We start from the raw sequence: 23,868 nt of genomic DNA on the forward strand, positions 1-23,868 counted from the left end.
CATTTATTCATACTCTGTTTCCTGCCAGCCAGCCAATCTTCTATCCATGTTAATATATTACCCAGGCACCATGTTACTCCTACACCATGAGCTTTTATTTTCTGCAGTAACCTTTGATGTGGTACCTTATCAAATACCTTCTGGAAATCCAAGTACAGTATGCCTACAAGCTCCCCTTTATCCACAGCACATATTACGGCTTCAAAGAACTCCAATAAATTGGTTAAACATGATTTCCTTTTCACAAAACCATGCTCATCCATCCCGATTTCGTTGAGTTTTTCCAAATACCCAGTTATAACCTCTTTAATCATCGATTTTTAACACCTTCCCCACGACAGACATCAAGCTAACTGGCCTATAGTTTTCTGTTTCCTGCCTCCCTCCCTCCCCTTGAATAGAGGGGTTAAATTTGCTACCATCCAGCCTGATGGAACCTTTCCAGAATCTAAGGAGTTTGGGAAAATTAACACCAATGCATCTACTACCTCATTAGCCACCTCTTTTAAGACCCTAGGATGAAGTCCATCAGGACTTAGGGGAGGTGGTGGTATAGTGGTATTGTCACTGGACTGGTAATCCAGAGACCCAGAGTGTAATGCTCTGGGGACCTGGGTTCAAATGCCGCCACAGCAGATGATGGAACTTGAATTCAATTCAGATTAATTCATCATCAGATTAAAAGTCTGATGATGACCATGAAACCATTGTTGATTGTTGTAAAAATCCATCCGGTTCACTAACGTCCTTTAGGAAAGGAAATCTGTTGTCCTTACCTGATCTGGCCTACATGTGACTCCAGACCCACAGCAATGTGGTTGGACTCTCAAATGCCCTCTGAACAAGGGCAGTAAGGGATGGGCAATAAATGTTGGCCCAGCCAGTGACGCCCACATCCCACGAACGAATAAAAAAAAAGGACCCAGAGACTTGTCAGCCTGCCGCTCCATCAGTTTGCTCAGTATTGCTTCCCTAGTGATTGTAACTTCACCAGTTCCTCCCTTCCACCTCCTGATTTACTGGAATTTTTTTATATCTTCTATAGTGAAGACAGAAGCATTTGTTGTGAGGAACATATCTTTTTATTTTTTATTTCAGTTGGACTGTTGTAAAGAACATAACTTTTTATTTTCCGTTGAACTATGGATTGAAATTACAATGGCTGCAGTTTGAAAGACATGCCCACTGGAACAGGATGAGAGATATATAGAATGTTGCAGTCCTGGAACAGTGTTCCATGGAGGACAGGATGGTGCCAGAAAGGATTCCTGGACCGATGGAGCTGCCTGGCAACAACCTTTTAGTTGGCTCCTGACCAGGTTTTGTGTGAGGGCAGTGTAGCAGAATAACTCTTAGCCTGAAAGGAACAAGACCTAAAACCTCTTTCTCCTGTGTGTGGAAGATTTCAGTAATTCCACAGTAATAGCTAGCTAGCTTTTTCTCCTCATATCTCTATAACCTGCTGTCTCCCTGAAAACCCCTGTCAAAAGGCAAAGGGGAAAATCACTGTTAAGGACATTGAAAGGCAAGTACTCAACCAGTGAACTAAATACTGAAAGTGCTGGAAGACCACCTTGTGTCATCAACAAGAACTGAAAGGAATTTGGAGGACATCGATCAAAATCAACCCATCTAATCATGTACTCCGGAATTGGTGCTATTGAACTGTTTTATCCCATCTTTAAAATCCATAATTTTATTTGTCTTGTATGTGTGTGTATAAGGATTTAAGGGGTAGAGTTTAGGTTATAGAGTTAGAAATTAGCAGTTCATATTTCTTTCTTTTGCCACTGGTTAGTGACAGTTTGTTCAATAAACAATTCTTATTAAGTTTACAAACCTGGTGCTTGTGTTCTGTTAACCTAAATTAAACAGTTAGGTAGAATTGGAGCAACCTGATGGTTTTGTCAAATTTTTCACATTTGTCACAGCTTGGGGAACAGCTCACTATCCCTAGAGAGTTGTGACGTTGTTCATTTAATCTGCCATTTCCTTATTATCTATCATTAACTCCCATTGTCACTCTCCAGAGGACTAACACTCACTTCTTTCAAGTACCTGTAGAAACTCTTGCTATCCATTACATTTCTAGCTAGCTTCTCCTGTTAATGCTAATTTCTTTCTCCTGATAACCTTTTAGCCATTCTCTGTCATTCTTCATAATCTGACCAATCATCTGACCAACCACTCATCTTTCTGCAGTTATTTGCTTTTTCCCTAACTTTGATGCTTTCCTTAACTTTTTTAGTTAACCAAAAATGGTGGGTCCTCCCCTCAGGATTTTTTAAATAATAGGAATATAATTATTCTGTGTGTTCTGAAATATCCCCATACATGTCTACCACTGTTTCTCTATTGATCTATTCTCTAGCCAGTATCCCAGTTCACTTCAGCTAGCTCCGCTTTCATGCCCAGATAGTTGCCCTTATTTTAAGTTTAAAATACTAGTCTTAGACCCACTCTTCTCCCTTTCAAACTGGATGTAAAATTCAATCATATTGTGGTCACTGCTACCTTTACTCTGAGGTCATTAATTAATCCTGTCGCATTACACAATATTAGTAAATATTAATAAATATAACTTGCTTTCTGGTCAGTTTCAGAACGTGCTGCTCTAAGAAACTATCTTGGAAGCATTCTACGAACTCATCCAGGTTACTGCTGCTAACCTGATTTTTCCAAATTATATTTAGATTAAAATCACCCATGATTATTGCCATCCCTTTATCACAAGCACCCAATATTCTTCTTGTATACTTTGTCCTACATTGTGGCTACTGTTAGGGGGTTGTAGACCACACCCACTAGTGACTTCTTTCCCCTGCTATCCCTCATCTCCTACCCAAACCAATTCTGCATCCTGATCTGAGGCAATGAGCTAGTTTATAATCCACTACCATTTTTCCTTTTTACTGTTATACATGTTCTAGCTTGTTCCTGGCCCACTATTGGAAATGAACTTTAAATTTTGATGATGTATTGAGGAAAATAATTGTACATTGCTAAAGGTCATTTTTCAATGTTTAAAGAGTTTATATTTTCTTAGTGTTGCATATTTTTGAATTGGAGTCTAGGAAACTTAATAGTTGTACTATTATTAATTCACATAAGGTAGAGTGAGAAAAAGTCATTTGGTGTGTTGAACACACTCCATCCAGAGTCAGTGTATGATTGTTCCATAATGAGCTCCCTTATCGCATCCTCAGCCTCCTATTGGAAATACAGAATGGTTACAACACAGAAGGAAGCATTCGGCCTGTCGAGTCTGTGCCAATTCTCTACAACAGTAAATTGACTAGTTCCAATCCTCAGCCTTTTCTCTGTAGCCTTGCAATATTTTTCTCTTCAGATACTTATCCAAATCCCTTATGAAAGCAAAAATGAAATCTGCCTCTGCCACACACTCAGGCTGTGCATTCCAGATCCTAACCACTTGCTGCATAAAAACATTTTCCCTTGTGTTGCCTTTAATTCTTCTACCATTCATCTCGAATCAGTGTCCTCTGGTTCTTGACCCTTCTGTCACTGGGAACAGTTTCTCCCAGCTACTCTGCCTAGACTGCTCTATCAAATCTCCTCTCAACCTTCTCTTCTCTAATCTATTCACTTAACTGAAGCCCTTCATGCCTGGAACTATTCTTGTAGATCTTTTCTGCACTTTCTCCAAAGCTTTGCATCCTTCCTAAAGTATGGTACCTAGAATTGGGCACAATACTCCAGTTGAGGCTGAACAAGTGGTTCATAACTTCCTTATTGTACTCCATGCCTCTATTTACAAAACCCAGGATTCAAAATGCCTTTTTAACCGGTTTCTCAACCTGCCTTGTCAGGTTCAATGATTTGTGCACGTTTACCCTGCAGATATCTGTCCTTATACTCCTCCTTTAGAATTCTCGTTCTTCCTTTTAAATTGCATCACTTCACAATTATGGACAGTGCCTGCACAGGGGCATTATTGGTTACTTGCCGCTTGCGGCCGGGTAGTTGTCCCCCTGCCGAATGGCATGTTTAAAAATGGCCCAGAGGTGGGAACATGCCAGCAATGCAGCTGGTGGCTGGAAATTGTGGGCCTACCCACCTCTGGTTCCGCCTCTGCCACTATTTAAAAATTTGGACCCAGTAGTTGTCAGTTTCAGAGGAGTAATGACAGTGACTCTTGTCAGTTTTGCTGTCATTACTACCACAGAATCTCGGCCGTCATGTTTCTCGTTCTATATCTCACACACATACTGTGAGCACCAGGAGTCATATAGGTCCTGCAGAATACAACTAGTTACCTTTTTCTGGTAGGACATTTTTCACTTATTGTCATCTTGTGTCTTCTGTTGTGGAGTCATTTTTCAATCCATCTAGAGAATTTGTTACCTGTTTCATGAGCCTCACCCCCAGTTCTCTTCTCACATGAGGAACTTTAACAAATTCCTTTTGAAAATCTAAACTACTTCCACTGAATTCCCCTTGTCCACTGACTTGGTTACATCTTCAAAGAATTCCAGTCAGTTAGTAAGGTATGACCTATTACTTCCAAAATCAAGCTGACTGCTCCCTATGATAGCTGTGTTCACTGGATTCTCACTTATTTTGTCGAATGCCCTCATGTATTTTTTGCCACTATGGACATTGGGATGCCTATTTCTTCACTTTCAGTTGCCTTCTATGCTCTTCTAAGTTTTGTGGAGAAATATTATTGCTTAAAAATTATGGGAAAATTAAATGAACCAAATGTTGATATTGTCCTAATTTGGATTTTGACCTCTTAAGAGTTGTATACCACTCATTCCTGGAACAAAAGGCTTATCTTACGAAGAAAGGTTGAATGGGTTGGCCTATACCCATTGGAATTTAGAAGAACAAGAAGTGATCTTATTGAAAAATAAGATCCTGAGGGGACTTGATAGGCTGGATACTGATGAGATTTTTCGTCTTGTGGGGGATTTGAACTAGGGGACACAGTTTAAGAATAAGAGGTGTCCCTTTTCAGATGGAATTGAGAATTTTTTTTCTTGCAGAGGTTTGTTAGTATGTGGAATTCTCTTCCCCAGAAAGTAGTGGAGGCTGGGGTCATTGAATATTTTCAAGGGAGAGTTAGATTTTTTTATAGGCAAGTGTTGGGGGATAGGGCCTGCCTTTGGGCAGAGAACTCGAAGAAGAGTTGCATACAATCCAATATGAAACTAGTTTCAGATATTTTTTGCAACAATATTGGACAATACTTTATCTTTCAATGCAGAGTGAATTTAACTTGGGTTCCTTGTATTTTCAGCTACAGTAACCAGCTCATCTGAAAATGAAGAAAAAAGTGGTTCAAGTCTAGAATGGAACAAAGGTAGCAGTATGCGTGGTATCACAAAGAATTTAAGACTTGAGGGTTGCTTGCCTGTAGCAGAGGAAGAACCACATGATCCTGCCACAAGTCTTTCAAAATCAGAAGCCGCTTTTGATGGTCCTATTGCTTATGTACACCAGAGTGTGTCACCATACCTGACGCCACGACCTAATTCAGTTGCAGGTATATTTAATTATGTTCATATGTAAGAGTAAAATTATTTTTAGGTTTGAATAGTGAAAATATTATTGAAATAGAAACTTAGAGAAATGACACAGGCAGAATAACAGGAGCCTAAGCTGTATTTCTGTAAATGTATCTCTCCACAGAAGCCACAGAGGCTTTTACTCTGAAAGTAAAATTAAACTGCTTAATTGACCTTGGATGTTTAAAGCAGAGAAATATAGCATTAACAGCAGTGCCATCTTTTAATTTCCCATTTTGTATGCACAAAAGTTTATATAATTTCTGGAGTAGAAACCTATTGAAGTGTTTTGGAATCAGTTTGTCATTTGTTTTCAGCATTTTGTAGCAACCCCAAATTCATGTATACTGTTAATCTTCACTTAACCATAGAACATTATGCATTTTAACACATTTAACTTAAAAATCCCTCATTTATCTGACCATATAAGACATTTCTTCAATGGTTGATGTTTTTCCTTGGCAAATTATTTGGAGAGGATGTGATGTTTACGTGGTATATATTGCCTTTTTAAAAGTGCCTATATATGGTGGATTTTCTGCTGAAAAGGCAAGAGTCTCAGTTCTAGGGAATAGAATACCGGATTGACTTCCAGGACAAGTTTAGTTTGAGAAAAAGAAAATAAAGCTCACTTTACTCTGCTCCCATAATGTGCATCAAACCCAGCCTCTGAAGAACACTTCTGTTGCACCCAAATGAATTTTTTTCAGTTCCCATCAGCCACCTTTATAGTCTATAATTAATAATGCCAGTTTGTGTTCAGTTGTTCGTTATTTTGTGCTTTGATTTCTATTCTGTAGGTACTAGCTTGTGACTACCCAAACTCATAGATATGAGAAATAACTGAGTTGTCCTGTTCCAATTCTTTGCTCTATATTTATGCCTGGCAGACATTGTTGAAGTCTTTGGGCCTGAACTTCCGCAGAGTGGCAATCAGAGTAAGATTGCCTCTCCACTCCAAGTCTTCCAACTCAGGCCGCAAGTTCAGGCTGGGTGTCAGGAGGTGTCACTACAATTGTTACCCAGAACCTGGAAGCAGTTTTAATTCTTCTAACTTTTTCTGGGTAATTATTGCTGTAATACAGTTGGAACAAGTCACAAGCCTGTGATAATAAATATGTTTTCTCTCTCTTGCTCTTGCTCCCTGTATGATATAATACACTGCTCTTCTTTTTAATCTGCCCCTTTGCTTCTGATCTCCTTTCTTTTACATTGCATCTTGCCCTTGAACTCCCCTTTCCTCTACATTGCCTCATGCCTTTTTTTTACTTGGACTTTCTTCTCTTTTCCTTCCATAACCTGTTCGACTGCATTTCTGCTACCTGATGCATCATGCCATCAGTATCTTGCGGCAGCTGCCTCAAGTGACTTTGTCAGCTGCTACTTATATGTGCCATACCAACCATATAACATTCACCTGCACGATGGCCACCGCAAACATGCATCACCACATACTATTCGCTACAACATTGTGCAGAACATGTTTGTTGTCCTAGTGTCTTAGTCTCCATCTTCATTCTCTGGCTGTGGCTGTTAGTGGCAGGGTTAGCATTTATTACCCACCCTTTGTTATCATCTAATCAAAGCTGAAAAGATACAGAAATATCATCTCGAGGGCAAAGAGGAGGGCAGCAGAAAGGGGTCGACCTAGGCAAAGTTGGATTGCGGATGTCACAGTGTGGTTGCAGATGAGCTGCAGTGGGTGTGTGAGGATGGCGCAAGACAGATGAGCATGGCATTTCATGACTACAGATCTCTGGCAGGAGCAGCTGCAGTCCATGTGGCAAAGGTACTCCCACAATTCTATTAGGCAGGAAATTCCAGGATTTTGATCAGCAACAATAAAGAAGTGGTGATCTATCTTAAAGTCGGAATTTTGTATGACTTTGGAAGTCAGGGTGTGGTCCTAGAGCTGATGGTGTTCTAATACACCTTGCTTCCCTTGTCCTCTCAGTGGTGGAGATTGTAGGATAATCTTGGCAACAGCAGCAACAGCATTTATTGCTGAAAAATGTTGCAAGTTGCTCCACAGAGACATAAGGAAAACCGCCACTGAGCCACGGAGGAGATATTAGGAGAGATGCCCAAAAGCTTGAATCAGAGGTGGGTTTCTGTGGTGAGTCTTAAAGAAGGAGAGGGATAGAGAGAGAGAAGTTGGAGCTTAAAGAAGGGGTTCCAGAGTTTGGTTCCTAAATAGCTGAGGGTGTAGCTGCTGATGGTAGGTGAAAGGGGGGGATGGGAGATGCATAAAGTGACTGGAATCGGAGGAATGTAGCGTTCATGGGGGGATGATTGTTATGCTGGGTGAAATTGCAGAGATGAGGAAAGGTGAAGAAATGGAGGGCTTTAAACACATATGGGGTCATTTTGACTATGGAAGATAGTGTAAAATGTAGGATATCGACTCAGCCATCAATTAAATAACTCTCCTAAATGAAAATCAGGGGAGGTGTTTCACAGCCGGACAACCCGATTATTGCAGATTTTATACTGTTGGTCAAAGTAAAAATTACATTCAAAGAGTTTTCAATTTAAGGCATTGGGGCACTGGGAAACCAGTGCATGTCTGTGAGTAAAGGGATGATGGGAGAGCATGCTTTGTAGGATAGAATACAAGTAGCAGAGTTTCAGATGAACTGAAGCTTATGTAGCGAAGGACAAGATTCTGGTGAGGAGAGCATCAGAGTAATTTGAAGAGGTGAAGAAAAATATATGCCAAACTTTCAATTGTGTATTGAAGCAATACTTATAGAAAAAAATATCCTATCATTTCAAGATGCCTCAATAAGGCTGTAGGTGTATGTATTGCTTGAGCTTTGCTATGTACTGAACTACTTCTTTCAGTAAAATATTACAGATAACTTTATGATTGGGTGGAATGGAAGAGCCGAACAGAAATTTTTATTTATAGTTTAGACTCTGTTGCTTTCTATATCGTGTTTGAGTGCAGAAACATATAATTTGTGTTAAGAGTGCTTTGTTAAATTAAGTTGGCTGTACTGTCTTATTGAAGTCTGCTCCCTTAAAAGCATGGTTTAATGATTTATTCCAGTTAAATTTTTTATAATAGAAATTAAGAGTAGCTCAGCTTCAAGGTTACAAACTGCTCATTGCAGCTGGGTTTTTTTTCCCCAGAGGTTACTTCACTGTCAGTAGGCTTATTTACATGCTGTTCAGTGCAGAAGCATTCACTCCAACATTCATGGATGAAATCTTTAGCTCATTATAATTTTATATATACATTTAAATGAAACTTGTATTGACTATTAAGTGAAACATTTTAACGCTACATACTTTTCACCAAAGTTTCAGTTAAATATTTCCAATTTTATTTTGGTTTGTGAAAACTAATTATAGTCATAATATGTGGCAAATACCTTCTTAATAATCCCCTGACAGTTGATGGTTAGAAGTTGCGTTTAACAAAACAAAAAAGGAAAATTACTGGTATTTTTTTCCTGTCCAGCTGTCATTATTTTAATTTATTCTAATGTTACTGATTGTTCCTCATTTGCTGGACTTCAGATAAGTAGGCCATTGTTTGTTCCTCATATAAATTAGTAGGTTGTCATCCAAATGAGAAAGAAAAAAGCCTTGCCCTGCTGAAATTTTTACATGCACACTCTTGCATGTGATGCATGAATGACTTTTCTTTGAATTTGAATATATGCATGATTGGCAATGAATCTTTTGCTATTCTACATTAGGAAAAGAAATTTCAAATGCTTCTCAGTCAGTATTAGCTGATGGCAGAAAAGCAAATTAATTACTCCTATATTCAATCACCATATTCTACAAAATTTGAAAATGGACTGATCATCTACTATTGTTTATGAGCAGCAGACTGCTCACCTCATCACTGTTTTGGTCTCCAACTGGGAGGTTAAAATCTCACTGCATGCCTAAGTTATGTTGTTTTATTTCCCTAAGCCTGTGATCATCCTACTGCATGTTTCATAGTTTAGATGCCATGTGCCTGATTTTAGGGTATTAAGTTGATCATTCTATGTGAGACCCCATACTCCTCAGGTCCTAGGTCTCCAAGCCTCCTGACTTGGAGGTATCTTTTCAGTTGACCTCAATTGGTTCAAATATTTAAAGATGTACGGTTTCTCAGAATTGAAACTTACATAATAATGCAAGTTTTCCTTTCCTCTTGAATTGATGCACGTCAATCTACTGAAATTATATGGTGAGCCAGTATTATGAAGAAAGTATTACACTTAGGCTACTATGCTAATGTCCTGAGAGATTTGGTTTTGGGCACCTGAATTCAACAAATTTTAAGTCCAGTTTGCTCAACAATGTGAAGCAATAGATGAGCTACTGCTGTTGATACAAGGAAAAATAAGATATTCTTGTGGGATGGTAGGAAATCTTAAATAAAACTTGATTGATTCTGTGACTATCAGATATAGCATCTGGGGGATCATAAAGAAATCTCCCAATCTCCTAAACTAGTTGTGTTATTTGTTATTTTTTCTGATGAACAAAGTGCGCTTGACAGATCTGGTGCTTATTAATGTATCCTTTTATTAACATTTTTTGTTCTTGTAATAGTGATATCAAAGTAAGGAATTTTCAGCTAACTTGCAAAAGTATTTATTTTGACTGGATGAAATATTTACAAATTCAAAATAATGACAAGCAGAATATTAATTTCCTTTTATTCCAATGACCGGTATAGAAAGATTTAAAAAATTTTAATAAGAACGGTTAAGAAATTAAGCCAGCTAGCTGAAAGCTCATAATTTATCACCTGTATTAACAGTACCAATTTAATGAGATGCTGCATATAATGTGTGGAACTCTGTTCCTATATTTTAGAAAAAAATGTATTTTGTGAAATACTTGACTCTCCCAAAATTGTGTAAAGTTCAAGGAATAAGTAAGTGGTGGAAAAAATAAATTTGTACAGTTGTAGAAAGTTGCATGCATACAATCTGTATTCCATTCTCAGCATATTCTCTGTGTGCGTGCAAAAAGTAAAAGTATTACCCTGTGACTCCTTAAGTTAATTTGAATGCAAAGCAGGAAGAAAAAGCATGGCATTTTGGGAAACTAGAAGACTTCAAGTAAATGCATGGGGGAAACCTGTGTTTTTGTTGCAGGATAATCAAATGCCCTTTTTTTAAAAAAGGGATAATCAACCCTGTAGTATCCATTTCACTAATGACTCATCACATGCAGTATGATATATGTTCATAAGGGAGTCCTGCTATGTGAAAATTAAAGGTAGGATTGAAATTGTAATCCACTCATGGTAACCCTTGTTTTAACAGAATATCGATATACTTGTTACATTTTATTTGATTAATTGGCCTTTTTCACTATAAAGTTGTTACTAAAATAACATTTTTCTTTATTTCAGTATATATTTCTTGCTATGGTAGCATAAATTCTAGTTTATGTAACTACTGGTGGAGCTTTAGGGGGTAGTTTCATTTACTTATCAAAGTCCTCCAAGAGTTAAGAGCTCCTGATGTCTTGAACAATGAAAAGACAAAATATCAGTTTTGTATGCTGAAGTGGTCTCTGTGAAAACCGTTCTATGTAAGCTATGGTTGAGAGCAGTCTGATGCGTACACAACAGGCTGATGTACCCAGCAGGGCTGTCTAAATTGAATGCATGGCCATCTTCCCTGCATGTCTTTACTCTTCTCATTCATTGTACCAATGAAAGAGGAATGCCTGACTGCTGTCGTGCTACTGATTAATTTCTAATGGATGGTTCAATACCGGCGTAAACCATGATTAACCAGCTTTACGCTGTTGCAGAGTACTAGTTCTTTAAAGGAGCTTTCAGAACTTGGAAGCATTGTTATTCTGTAGCCTTGACTAATCAACTCCATGAAGAAATACATTAATCCTTCAGACAATGTTTTGTTCTGGGATACTGGCATCATTGCAGAGAATGTGCCAAGTATAATTACAAGTTGAGTACTGTCAATGTCTGGATGAAATCACTGGTGCAGAAGAACTATTTAGTTATGCAGTAACTCGTTGCTAAAAATGTTCAGGATGACTGCTAGACCCTATCAAGGAAAATGGCTTGAAATGTCATACCATTGCTATCCCATCTGCTACTTTTCACTATTAAATGTGTAAGTATGGAATTTACATTTTAGCGAAGTTGTAAATATCTTGAATAAAATGTGAAACTATAGAAATTGAAATTATTGCATTGCTAATGATAAACGATAATGATAGAAGAGCAATTCCATTTAGGGCATTAATTTGTAATGTTACTAATTAGCCTATCATTTTTAGTCTGATTGGCACAACATACCTTGAAAGATGCTTGGATGTTTTTGACTGATAGTGATTATGCATGGTTTGACCCTTTGTTGTCACAGCAACTAGTTCAGCAAAGCTGGAAGATTTGAGCTATCTGGATGAAAGAAGTACACCACTGCGTACCTCTATTAGGATGCCTTGGCATAACACAGCTGGAGGAAGAGTACAGCAAAATGTGAAAGGTGTTGTATTGCAATATATATGCTATTTATGTTTTGAAGCAAATCATAAAACTATTTATGAAGGTTAGAAATGTTGCAATATGGTTCATTACCTAACTTGAAATAATATTCTCATGTTTTCCACATTTTAATTACTGTAAAACCTGAAAGTTACGGTAATTAAGGTTTGGATAGAAACAAAACTTGTGTGCACCTACTTTGTGTAATATTCTTTAAATACATTACTTCCATATGTTATTGAATATCATTGATCGAAACTAGGGAGTACTTTAATTTCCTGTAAGGGAAAAGAATCAACTGGCCTATATTTTTTCAAAATTATAATTCTTTTAAGTCCTGGTCATATTGTAACATTTTTTATGACGCTCTAATCTTTCATTCCTGAAGCAGTTTGCTGAAACCTATTCAGTATTAATGCTTAAAAATGCCATTAATAGGATCTTGGGATAATTTGAGTCATAGAAATAGTTCAATGGAATAATCAACACTAAACTAAGTATCTTGCATCTGTGTTAGACAAAAAGAAAATGGAAGACAAAAAAGGCGAGACAGTTAGAGGGGAGGGGAGGGAAAGATGCATCTTCCATTTTTCAATTTTAAATGTAATAAGCACCAGAGGAGAGATCAATTAACTTTTTTAAAAACTGGGGATGCTATTTATGAACTTGCTTTACATTGAAGCTATTGTATTTTATTAATTTTGCAATACAGGGATCTTTAAAATAAATATAAAACTGGGTAGAAACAAAATCGTGAGAAAAGTGGGAAGGAAGTTGCACAATAATGGAACATTTAGAAAATGGATCGTTCATTGTGGTGTAAATTAAAGTTGAAAGAATGTAAATAGGTGATGATGATTTAAAAAATAAATAATGCAGATAGGTGGGAAAGAAAGGGATGAAGTATGCTTGACTACACTGCCACAATTTTACATTTTACGTGACTACTTTCCTTCTGACACTTTTTCCTGTATTTAAATATATAAATGGGTTTAGATCCTCCCTCCCATACATTGTGCCTCTTGTGTATACAAAATAATTTTGTGGTCTGTTTTCTAAACACTTTGCCTGGGTTACTTGCCATTTTTTGAATTAAAATTATGGCCCTAAATGTATAAAATTGCTGCATATTAGGGTTATTAACTTGTTAATTTAGATATGTTTGCATTCTGGATTGTTAATTCCTACAATAACAACATAAAGAAGCAGGAGGATGCATAGAGCCCCTCCCTCATCGGTAAGATCATGCTGATCTGGCCTAGGCTTCAACTCCACTTTCCTGCCTCTTCTCCATAATTCTTGACTCCCCTAAAGTTCAAAAACCTGTCTATCTCAGCTTGGAATATATTCAATGACAGCCTTCGCAGCTCCCTGGGCTAGAGAATTCCAAAGATTCATTACCCTCAGAGATCAAATTACTTCTCATTTTCATTTTAATAAGAAGGGCCCTGATTCTGAAACTTTCCCTTCTAGTTTTAGATTACCCCACGAGGGGAAACATCCTCTCAGCATCCACCCTCTCAAGCCCCCTCAGAATCTTCTATGTTTCAGTAAGATCACCTCTCATTCTTCTAAACTTCAATAAATAGAGGCCCAACCTGCTCAACCATTCCTCATCAGACAATCCCTTCAGCCCAGGGATCAACCTAGTGAACAACATTCTCAACACACGCAGCTCCCACAGCGCTGACTGTGAGATACAGATGGGTTGCTACCTGTGTGTACCAGGGGTAGGGTACAACCCATATATTTTTTCCATTCTGAAAGCAGAAATAGCATCCTTGTATCAATGTTAGCAATACTGCCTACCCAGATTTAAAAAAAAATAGTTCCTTTACTCAGTTGAACAGGTGCTGTTTGGCATCCCCACACAGTGCAAAAGCAAAATGGAACATACTTAGAGACACCATCCTGTACACTCACATATGGGAAGCAAGGGCGGAAAAATACAGTCTGGTTCAAGGCTAACGTGACTGTGATGGAATCTGTCACTGAAGCTAAGCGGTCATTCTTTTTCATTACACGAGAGACCCAACAAGAAGACTGTGAATGCGCTAAGAGTCGCTCGAAGTAAAGTCTTAACAGACTGCTAGGCGGAGCAACAGTGACTAGTGATTACAACTTTGCCAGAATATCCAGACGTCCTTCGACACAGGCAATGTCAGGGGCACGTATGAAGGGATCGTACAAAACAACAGGTCCATCAGCAAAGAAAATGGCTCCATTGAAAACACAGGTAGGGAGGTCATTCACCGACTACAATAAACAATTGGAGAGATGGGTGGAGCACTACCTTGAATTATACACTAGGGAGAACACTGTCACCAAGGAAGCTCCAGACACCATAGAAACCTGCCTGTCATGGCAGAGCTGGATATCAAACCTACAATGGAGCCTAGAAAAGCTATTGACTCACTTGCTATGGTGATGCTCCTGGTGATGATGCTTATACCTCCTGGACTCACCAAACACAGTAAACTGGCACTTCTGTAGCATCTGCACAAACTTTTCTGTCTCTGATGGAGGAAGGGGGCAGTGCCCCAGGATATGAATGATGCAAAGATTGTGGCCTGTATAAGAAAAAGGGTGAATGCAGGATTGCAACAACTATCAAGGCACCTCTTTGCTGAACAGCGAGGGCAAAATGTTAGCCTGTGTTGCCCTTGTCAGACTGCAGATCCTGGCTGAACGCATTTACCCTGAATGTGGTTTCAGAGCTGGAAGATCTGCAATTAATATAATCTTCTCAGTCCAGCAGCTGCAAGAGAAATGCTGTGAACGAAGGACACCACTAAATATTGCTTTAGTCAATTTCACCAAGGCACTTTTGACCATGTGAGCAGAAGCGGTCTTTTTAAGCCGCTGGAGACAATTGACTGCCGAAGCTGCTTAGTGTGATTTCTTTCCTTGACAACATGATGGGTAAGGTCAGCTATGATGTGCAACAGAGACCCTCAGTGGGGTCAAACAGGGTTGTCTTCTGCCACCAGCACTCTTTGGCATATTCTTCTCTTTGCTGTTGTCATACTTTAGGTCATCCACTGAGGGTGTCTACTTAAATACCAGAGCTGACAGAAAGCTGTTCAGCCTTGTTCGCCTGAAATCTAAGACAAAGGTGCACCAAGTCCTCATCAGAGCGTTGCTCTATACTGACAATGTCACACTTGTATTCCATGCCGCGGAAAATCTTCAGTCGCAAATGGTAGACTATGTCATGCCTGTGGAGAGTTTACTTTGACCATCTGCATCAGGAAGACAAATGTCATGGTCTGGGATGTTGCTATACCACCAACTATCAGTATTGACACTGAGATGCTGTAAGTTGTTGATTGCTGGTGATTGTGGAGCCTAAATGCATGAAGTTATCTCACTTAAATCAATACACGCATCGCAAAAAAGCTGCAGCTGTTTTGTCCAAGCTGAGTAAGAGAGTGTGGAACAACAGCAACCTGACTGCGAACACCAAACTGAGAGCCTACCAAGTCTGCATCCTCAGCGCACTCTACAATGGTGAGACCTGGACAACATGTGTTAGGTAGGAGAAAAGGCAGAACAGTTTCCACTTTTGTTATTTCAGATATATCCTTGGCAAATCTTGGTAGGGCAAGGCCACCATCTCTGAGGTCCTGGAATGTGCTAACTTCATCAGCATATACTCATTGCTAAGCCACGTTCGTTGGATGGATGACGGCCGTATACCCAAGGAACTTCTGTACGGTGAACTGGCCAATGGGTCACTATCCCCTAGGCATCCATACCCCTGCTATAAGGACCACCTACAAGTGAGATATGAAGATGGCAGATATTGACACTAACAATTGGGAGACAGTCACTGGTGACTGTGGCCCCTGGAGGCTGACCGTTCGGAAGGACATTGGAAAAGGCGAGCAGAAATGAAAAGTTCAGCTGGCCGAGGAGGGGGCCCAGAAAAAACAGAGTACAGCAAGTTATGCACCTTCTCAGCCCACTGTTTTCCTCTGCAGCAAATGTGGCAGAGACTGCCATGGCAGACTGGGGCTTCTGTGTCATACCAAGTGATGCTGGACACATAGTTGACCACCATGGAGCAAATCATTGTCTTAGGAGAGCACCGCCCTCCCTACTTTTATACTCCAACCCTTTGCAATAAAGACTGGCAATCCATTTGCCTTTCTAACTACATGCTGTATCTACATGCTAACTTTTTCTGTTTCATGTACCAGAGGACCAAGATTCCTCTGTACTGCAGCACTCTGTAGACTCTCTCCATTTAAATAAAATTTTCCTTCTCTACCCTTACTACCAAAGTGGATAACCTTACATTTTCCCATACTATACTCTGCCAAATTTTTGCCCACTCACTTGCGGATTGTGTCCTCACAACTTGCTTTCCCACCTATCTTTGTATCATCGGCAAATTTGGCTAAAACTTATTTGGACCCTTCATCCAAGTCATTAAAATAGATTTTGAATGGTTGAGGCCCCCAGTGGCACTTGTTACCATTTGCCAGTCTGAAATTGACCCATTTATCCCAACTCTGTCCTGTTAGCCAATCATTTATCCATGCAAATATATTACCCAAACACCATCTTTGTGGTACCTTACTATCTTTTAGAACCAAATACGCTACACCTACTAGTTCCTTTTTATCCAATCTGCTTGTTACATCCTCAGAGAACTTTAAGTTTGTCAAACACAGATTCCTTTCATAAAACCACCTTGACTCTGCTTGTTGTTATGATTTTCCAAATGCCCTATTACTACTTCCTTAATAATGGAATCGAGTATTTTCCCAAATGAAAGATGTTAAGCTAACTGGTCTACAGTTTCTGGCCTTCTGTCTCCCTCCTTTCTTGAATAGGAGGGCTACATTTGCAGTTTTAGAATCCAAAATCTTGGAATTTTGGAAAATTACAACTGATGCATCTACTATCTCTTCAGCCATTTCTTTTAAAACCCTACATTGTAGGCAATCAGGTCCAGGGACTTGTCAGCCTTCAGTCCCATTAGTTTGCCTGGTACTTTTTTCTGTTGTGATCATTATTTTAAGTTCTGCACTCTCTTTTGCCCCTAGATTTTCTACTATTTTTAGTGTCTTCCACCTTGAATACAGACAACAAACTATTTGTTCAAAGTCTCTGCCATTTCCTTGTTTCTTATTGTTAATTCCCTAGTCTCACCCTCTAAGGGACCAATGTTTACTTTAGCAACTCTCTTCCTTTTTATGTTTGTGGAAGCTCTTTCTGCCTGGTGTAATATTTCTAGCTGGTTTACTCCCTGTCTATTTTTTTCTATCTTTATTTTTTGTCATTTTTGCTGAATTATAAAATTCTCCAATCTTTTGGTCTGCCACTAATTTTAGCAACGTTGTTTGCCTTTTATTCAACTAGGCATCATCCACTGTTTATCTATCATCTTAACCGTTAATCTATTTTTCCCAGTCTACTTTAGCCAAATCTGTCTTCCTATCTATGCAATTCTCTTTATTTAAGTTTGGGACTAGTTTCAGACTCGCCTTTGTCGCCCTCAAACTGAATGTGAAATTCACCATGACAGGATCACTCTTTTGTAGGGGCTGTTTTACTGTGAGATCATTAATTAACCCTGTCTCACATTCCCAGATCTAAAACAGCCTGTCCCCTAGTTGGTTCCACATGGTATTGTTCTAAAAAACTGTCCCAAATTCACTTTATGAACTTGTCCTCAAGGCTACCTTGGTCAATTTGTGTGGAATCTATGTGAGGATTAAAGTCACCCAGGATTATTGCATTACCTTTCTTATAAGTCTTCATTATTTCTTGATTTATACTCTGTCCTACTGGTAGGGGGGCTTATAGATTACTCCCACCAGTGACTTCTTACCTCAATCTGCCAAGCAAAAATTATTTCTCACTACTGTACTAATCTTACAAGTCACAACTTACATTTAGAGAGCATAACTTGATTCTGTTGGTTATATTCAAAATACTGTGCTTTGAGTATTGCTTTTCGCTTTGCAGTCATCAGGCAAATTCGCAAGAAAATATCAATGTCTAGGGAAACAACATATTTCTACTGTATGAGAAGAGTGATGATTAGTTGACAAGTGGACTCTTTGGTAGAGGCTTTGCCATGGAGAATGCACCAGTTGATGGTGACTGACAGTTCACTGCCAAGCATTGTTTGAAACTTAAACCAGACAGCTTGATTCTGGTCAAAACATTGCCCTCGGGAATGAACCAGCGAATGGCTGTCACTTATTTTGTTTAGCTGAAATAGGTGCAATGTGTGTACATGTTCTTTCTGCCTGCAAAGAACAGGTCCTTGTGTATTGTTGTAAGTAACTTCCAGTACACACACGCACCATACTGCGAGCCCGACTGACAATCTTAAATTGGTTGTCAGCGTAATTCTTAGCACACCTGAAGATTATTTGGCAAATGTTGTCCAATCGCAGAATCGCGTCTAATGTTGGACACTGTGTTTTGAGTTTTGTAAGCATGGACTGGTTGGGTACTTTGCCCGTTGCAAACAGCAGACGGGACGTGCTGTTTGATACAATCTGCCAGTCTTTGGAACGTATGGCCTACATACCTAGCATCACACTGGCCCTGAAATTCATACACCTCATTACTCACTAGTGAACCTATCAGCAGCAAATGCAGGGAGGAAGCAGCCTGTGATTAGATGAACAGCTTTACAGCAGTTTTCAACTATAAGTCAGTTGAATGTCCAACAAGTTTGGCGGTTTGAGTCCACAGGCCTTGGGGGCCACGAACTGGCCTGCGGGCTGTGGGTTGGACAAGCCTGTGTTAAAGGCGCTATATAAAAATAAGTTGTTGCAGTTGCAATGTTCACTAGTGTTGTAACTATTTCATATTTTCATGCCAAATTATTTTGTATTTGAATGGGATAACAATGCCGATTTAAGGTTTTGAGTGCCCAATTTGGTTTGATTGAAAGAAATGGCAAGACCATTGTAAAAACATATCAAATATGACTCCATTCAAGAGTAAAGTGAAGACTACTGAAGACTATTCTTTAAAGCTTTTAGCTACTTATTTGAAAATATTATAGTGACATTGATCACATAACTTAGCTTAAAGGGATGGCTAATCTCTTTAACCAAGCAACTCTGTCAAAGTAATTGATTTCTAGCAGTTATGAGGTTCTCCTCAGTCACAAATGGTTACCAGAGTTAAATTTTTGAATAACTTTGTGATTACAATATTACCTGTAATAGAAAATGGACTAATAAGTATGTACCATGAAATGATAATTGCTTTTAGTTAAAATTTAGTGGGTAAAGATTAAAAAATATTGTTTAGGAATTACGTTTATGCAATTGTTTTATCCCAGCATTGCTAAATTAAATTTAATTCTTGACATTGTCAGAATTGTTTTTTTACATCTGCCTTGATGGTATAAAATACTGTGGCGTTGTATGAATGCAATTTTCAATTAATATACATTATATGGGATGTGTGTTGTGCTAACACTCAAATACCAAATTAGTTTTCTGTTCAAAACATAACATTGAAATGAAGCAAGCTGTAATTAAAACGTATTTCAAGTTAATATTTCTGAGCAGTGACATAACCTGAAGTGTCTTGCTTTGTTTTTTCAAGTTTTTTGATACAATAGATGGCACTTGATTGAGTTTTTCTTTGGCATAGATTTAGCTTCATGAACATTGTAGTGCTGTTCTGGGCATATTTTTAAGTGACATCATTGATGAAAATTAATCCAGTCTATTTTTTAAATTTTATTTAGTGCGATTTACTCCATACAAGCCAGTTGATATTATATTAAAGCCATTATTGTTTGAAGTGCCAAGCATTACTACAGATTCAATATTTATTGGTCGGGATTGGCTGTTCCAGAAGATAGATGAGAACCTGAACAATGGAGTGACTCTGGAGAACAAAGGAACAGTAATTGTTGGAAATGTTGGATTTGGGAAAACGGCCATTATTTCCAGGCTGGTGGCACTGAGCTGTCATGGAGGTCGGATGAGACAAATTGCATCGAACAGCTCCAGTGTATTTTCAAAAAGTGAGTTTTCTGTCCACAGTACTTGAATTATGGTGCAGCTGAACCCAAGCGTTCCTGTTTTACATGAACTAAAGGTCCCTAATACTCTGTCAGTATTTGCATCAAATTACCCATATAAAAATGTAGGCTATAAAGCTGGATCTTGCTGGAGCAGGGCAGCTAGTGGTGAGCCCCATTAGATATACATTTTTTTTCTGCACCAATCCCCTCAAATATAATTGCAAGACAAATTGTTGGAAGTGCAAGCTGACCATGGCGAGGGCCATAGGACATCTGGGACATTTGTTCATGGCAGGACCAACAGTATGTCACCTTAACCAACATGATTAAGGATTGAGGAAGAAACAGGAACAGTCGGGGAGGATGATGAATTAGAATGGCTGAATTAGGGTCAAACCATGCAATGAAAGGGCAAGAAAATTTGGATTATGAGGGGGGGGTGGGAAACAAAGGAAAAATTAGAAAAAACATGTAAAAGTTGACATTTTAAATATTGCCTAAAACAACCACATTTTCTTTCTGGGCCAGAATGGTTGATTGGCAATACATTAACAATTATTATGCTAAAAAGGTGCTTGCACTTTTGATTACCAGGTTTAACTTTGGGTGGCAAGTTTATTGGGCAATTAATGTGCAAATCCAGCAAGTCCTTAAAAAAAAACAGGGAGGCTAATGGTCCAATGACACCTGTGCAAAGTAGCATAAATCCTGGAGATTTGTAACTCGCATTTTATCCCTTACTCCCTTGCGCTTGCTGGCTGATTTGCTCATTTTTAGCAATATGTGTTTATGAGCTTTCATTCTTTTCCAACAAGATTCGGTCGTCTTACTTTAAACTCCAACATCTTCACACTTGTGCTAATTAGAATCAGGGACCTCTTTTACCAATGACACTTCCTTACCTGTATATACTTTGCTTTGTGAATGGGTTAATAATTTGTTTCAACAACTTTTATTTGAGGTGGAGGTGAGGGAAGATGGATTTTGTTTAATGTTCTCATTTTCTTCAGCTATTACAATTAATTTATTTAAACTGCCAACAGATACAAACTTACACCAGGAACTTCCACTGAGCCAACCGCCCCAAACCTCTTCTTCCTTTCATAGTACCAATACGTCGAGCAATGGGAGTTTTCCCGGAACCCCTGAGCTACAAAGACGAAGGGAAGAAGCTTTGAAGAAACTCGCAGCACAGGTAAACTGCATCTTCATATTGTAGTATCTTTTCGACACAAGAGAAGTTAGCGTTTTCTGGCAGATTTTTTTTATAAGTATGGTTACTGATTTATAATGAATGCATGTGATTCCAGAGCTCATAGTATTTTGGCAGTGGCATTACACAGTGTATGTTTTAGTTCTGAGAAAGGAGAAGGAAAAGCCTTGCTTATAACATACTAAAGTACGACTGTTCTCTGGTTGCTGGTTTACAATGATTGAATAAGTCAAATTCTTCATTTTATAGGATTTCACGAACCCATTCCATTTTTCTATGAAAGCCAAAAGTCAGAAGCTTTCTTCTAAGATTTCCATGTTTATAGAATGATTACAGAACTTTATTACATTATTCTGAGCAAAAAATAGGCCCACTTTTGTTTTTTCTTAAATATATATACAGTCATGAGTTCTCTTTATTTTATTCATTCAATGTATACATTCATTAACTGGGAAGGGAGAACAACAAAATCCTACCAATGTTGCTCGATAATCAGTAAATTGTCAGGATTTATGCCTGAAAGGGTGGTAGAGGCAGAAACCCTCATAACATTTAAGGAGTATTTGGATGTGCACTTGCGATGCTATGGGCCTAGTGCTGGAAAATGGGATTAGAATAGTTAGGTACTTGTTTGACCAGCGCAGACTCAGTGGGCCGAAGGAAGGGCCTTTTTCTGTACTGTAGGCCTCTATGACCAGGTGGGAGTGGTTATTTCCCAATAAGGAAGTATGTGTATGAGGAAGTATTATGGCATGACTGAGATCAGGAAATCTACTTGAGAAACAGCAGAACTTCTTAATTATGTAATTTTACAATATGACTTTAATTCTTGGCAAATCACACTGGAAATCTTTTTACCAATCCAAAGCCAGACCGAGATTGAGCTCTGTAATGAAGTTGGTGTCCATAAAATGCACCCCAGTACTCAAACAGAAGTTATGCAAGAGTCAACATTAACAGTCCAGAGCACACAAAATACACTTTCTATGCTGTTGCCTGCTTATTCACTATTTTGATATTAAGCTACTTACTTTCCATTTAAAATACTGCAAATAAGCTGATAGCAAGCTGCTTTTTATTTTCAAATAAGTTAACTTTGTAACCAGGTTAAAAATGCAAACATAATAGTTTTAAAAAAAAATCAGTTACATTGACCAATAATTCAGTACCTACTTACTGAGTATTGTGTTTGTTACTGGTCAGTCTATGCAGCCTCTCTGTGAGGAAGAAATTTTTCACTCGCCACCTAATAGTGTGGTGCAAGCGGAGGTAATCAATGATTTCAAAAGGAAATTGGATGGGCACCTGCAGGAAATAAACTTGCACGGCTATAGGGTTAGAGTGGGGGAATGGGACTTACTGGATTATTTTACGGAGAGCATGCATAGAGTTGATGGGCTGAATTGCCTCCTCCTATGCTGTAAATAATTCTAACTCTGTTTGAGGCGCTGGTTGTTGCCTACTCCAAGCTTTGAGAGTTGCTTACCACACTGTAAGACACATTTTATTTTACATGTAGATTGGGAAGGGCATCCAAATTGACAGGTTATCAAACTTTGCTTAACATTTCTTCTGCCCATACATAAATGAACACCCGCATCTCATTTTTTAAAAAAAAAATTCTTTCATGTGGTTTGGACATCACTGGCCAGGCCACGATTTATTGCCTATCCATAATTTTCCTTGAGCAGGTGTTACTTCAGAAGGGATTTTCTTTTTGTGTTTGGAGCCTCTTGTTAGCCCTTGTCAATGTGATTTGAGCTACAGATAACCAAAACATAAGTGTTATTTGTTCAATGCAGTGCTATTGTGGGAAAGACAATTAGATGAAAGCAACAGGATTAAAAATCACAAGTTACAATGGTTGAATTATGTCACATAGCTACTGTTAGTAGCTATATAGTACCAGCAGCCTAAGTGTTGATACATGGCTCCATGACTGTAATCCAGCATTTGTTTTTGGAGTGATCAATTGGCACCCAGAGTGGATGGGAACTAGCAATATCTCCTGAGCTTAGAATCTTTCTGAATACATGCCTCCAGCCAGAAGTTTTGTTTGGCTCTGCTTAACAAGCACAGTTGCTTAAAAAACGTTCCCAAGTTATTAAATCTGAACGTTCCCTCAAAAGAATTACCAACAATATTTTGTAGAATATCAAATATGATGAGTCCCTGACTTGTTCCTTCCCAAGGCAAACCTTTTTACCAGAAAGGAGAAATTCATTTTTAAAGAGCTCCTATCCTATAATAATAATCATTGCATGATGAATAAATAAGTATGCCGGCCAGATTCTAGCATTTTAAATTAATTTATCCAAAATTCAAAACATAAAAACATTCTCTTCTGCTTATGAATGATGATATAAAAATGTTTGTGAATTGGCAGAAAGAGATTCTGGAACCAGGAGCAGATCTTTTGAACTAACTTAAATGTTTTTGCATTGAGCATTGGTAGGCATAAGATTTTTTAAAAACTTCCTACCCTTAAATACTGAGCTGTCAGTCGCAAAAAATGACTTTTTCACTCATTCTTGAGAAATGAGCTTGCAGGCAAGCCAATTTATTGCCCAACCCTAATTGCCCTTGAGAAGGTGGTGGTGAGATGCCTTTTTGTACCACTGCATTTCATGTG

At 38.5% G+C, this 23,868-nt stretch overlaps 1 protein-coding gene across 3 annotated transcripts in view; it reads left to right on the plus strand.

Annotated features, from left to right (window-relative positions):
- Window positions 1-23,868, plus strand: part of LOC144686686 (protein TANC1-like) — a 270,044-nt gene that overhangs the window by 157,877 nt on the left and 88,299 nt on the right. For all 3 annotated transcript variants that reach the window (XM_078552222.1, XM_078552225.1, XM_078552224.1), the window contains 4 exons: window positions 5,264-5,509; window positions 11,888-12,010; window positions 19,742-20,023; window positions 21,067-21,218. In XM_078552222.1, coding sequence (XP_078408348.1) covers window positions 5,264-5,509; window positions 11,888-12,010; window positions 19,742-20,023; window positions 21,067-21,218 — 803 coding nt within the window. The remainder of the gene's footprint in view (window positions 1-5,263; window positions 5,510-11,887; window positions 12,011-19,741; window positions 20,024-21,066; window positions 21,219-23,868) is intronic.

Source organism: Cetorhinus maximus, chromosome 11, assembly GCF_964194155.1.
Source record: "Cetorhinus maximus chromosome 11, sCetMax3.hap1.1, whole genome shotgun sequence".
Classification (NCBI taxonomy): domain Eukaryota; kingdom Metazoa; phylum Chordata; class Chondrichthyes; order Lamniformes; family Cetorhinidae; genus Cetorhinus; species Cetorhinus maximus.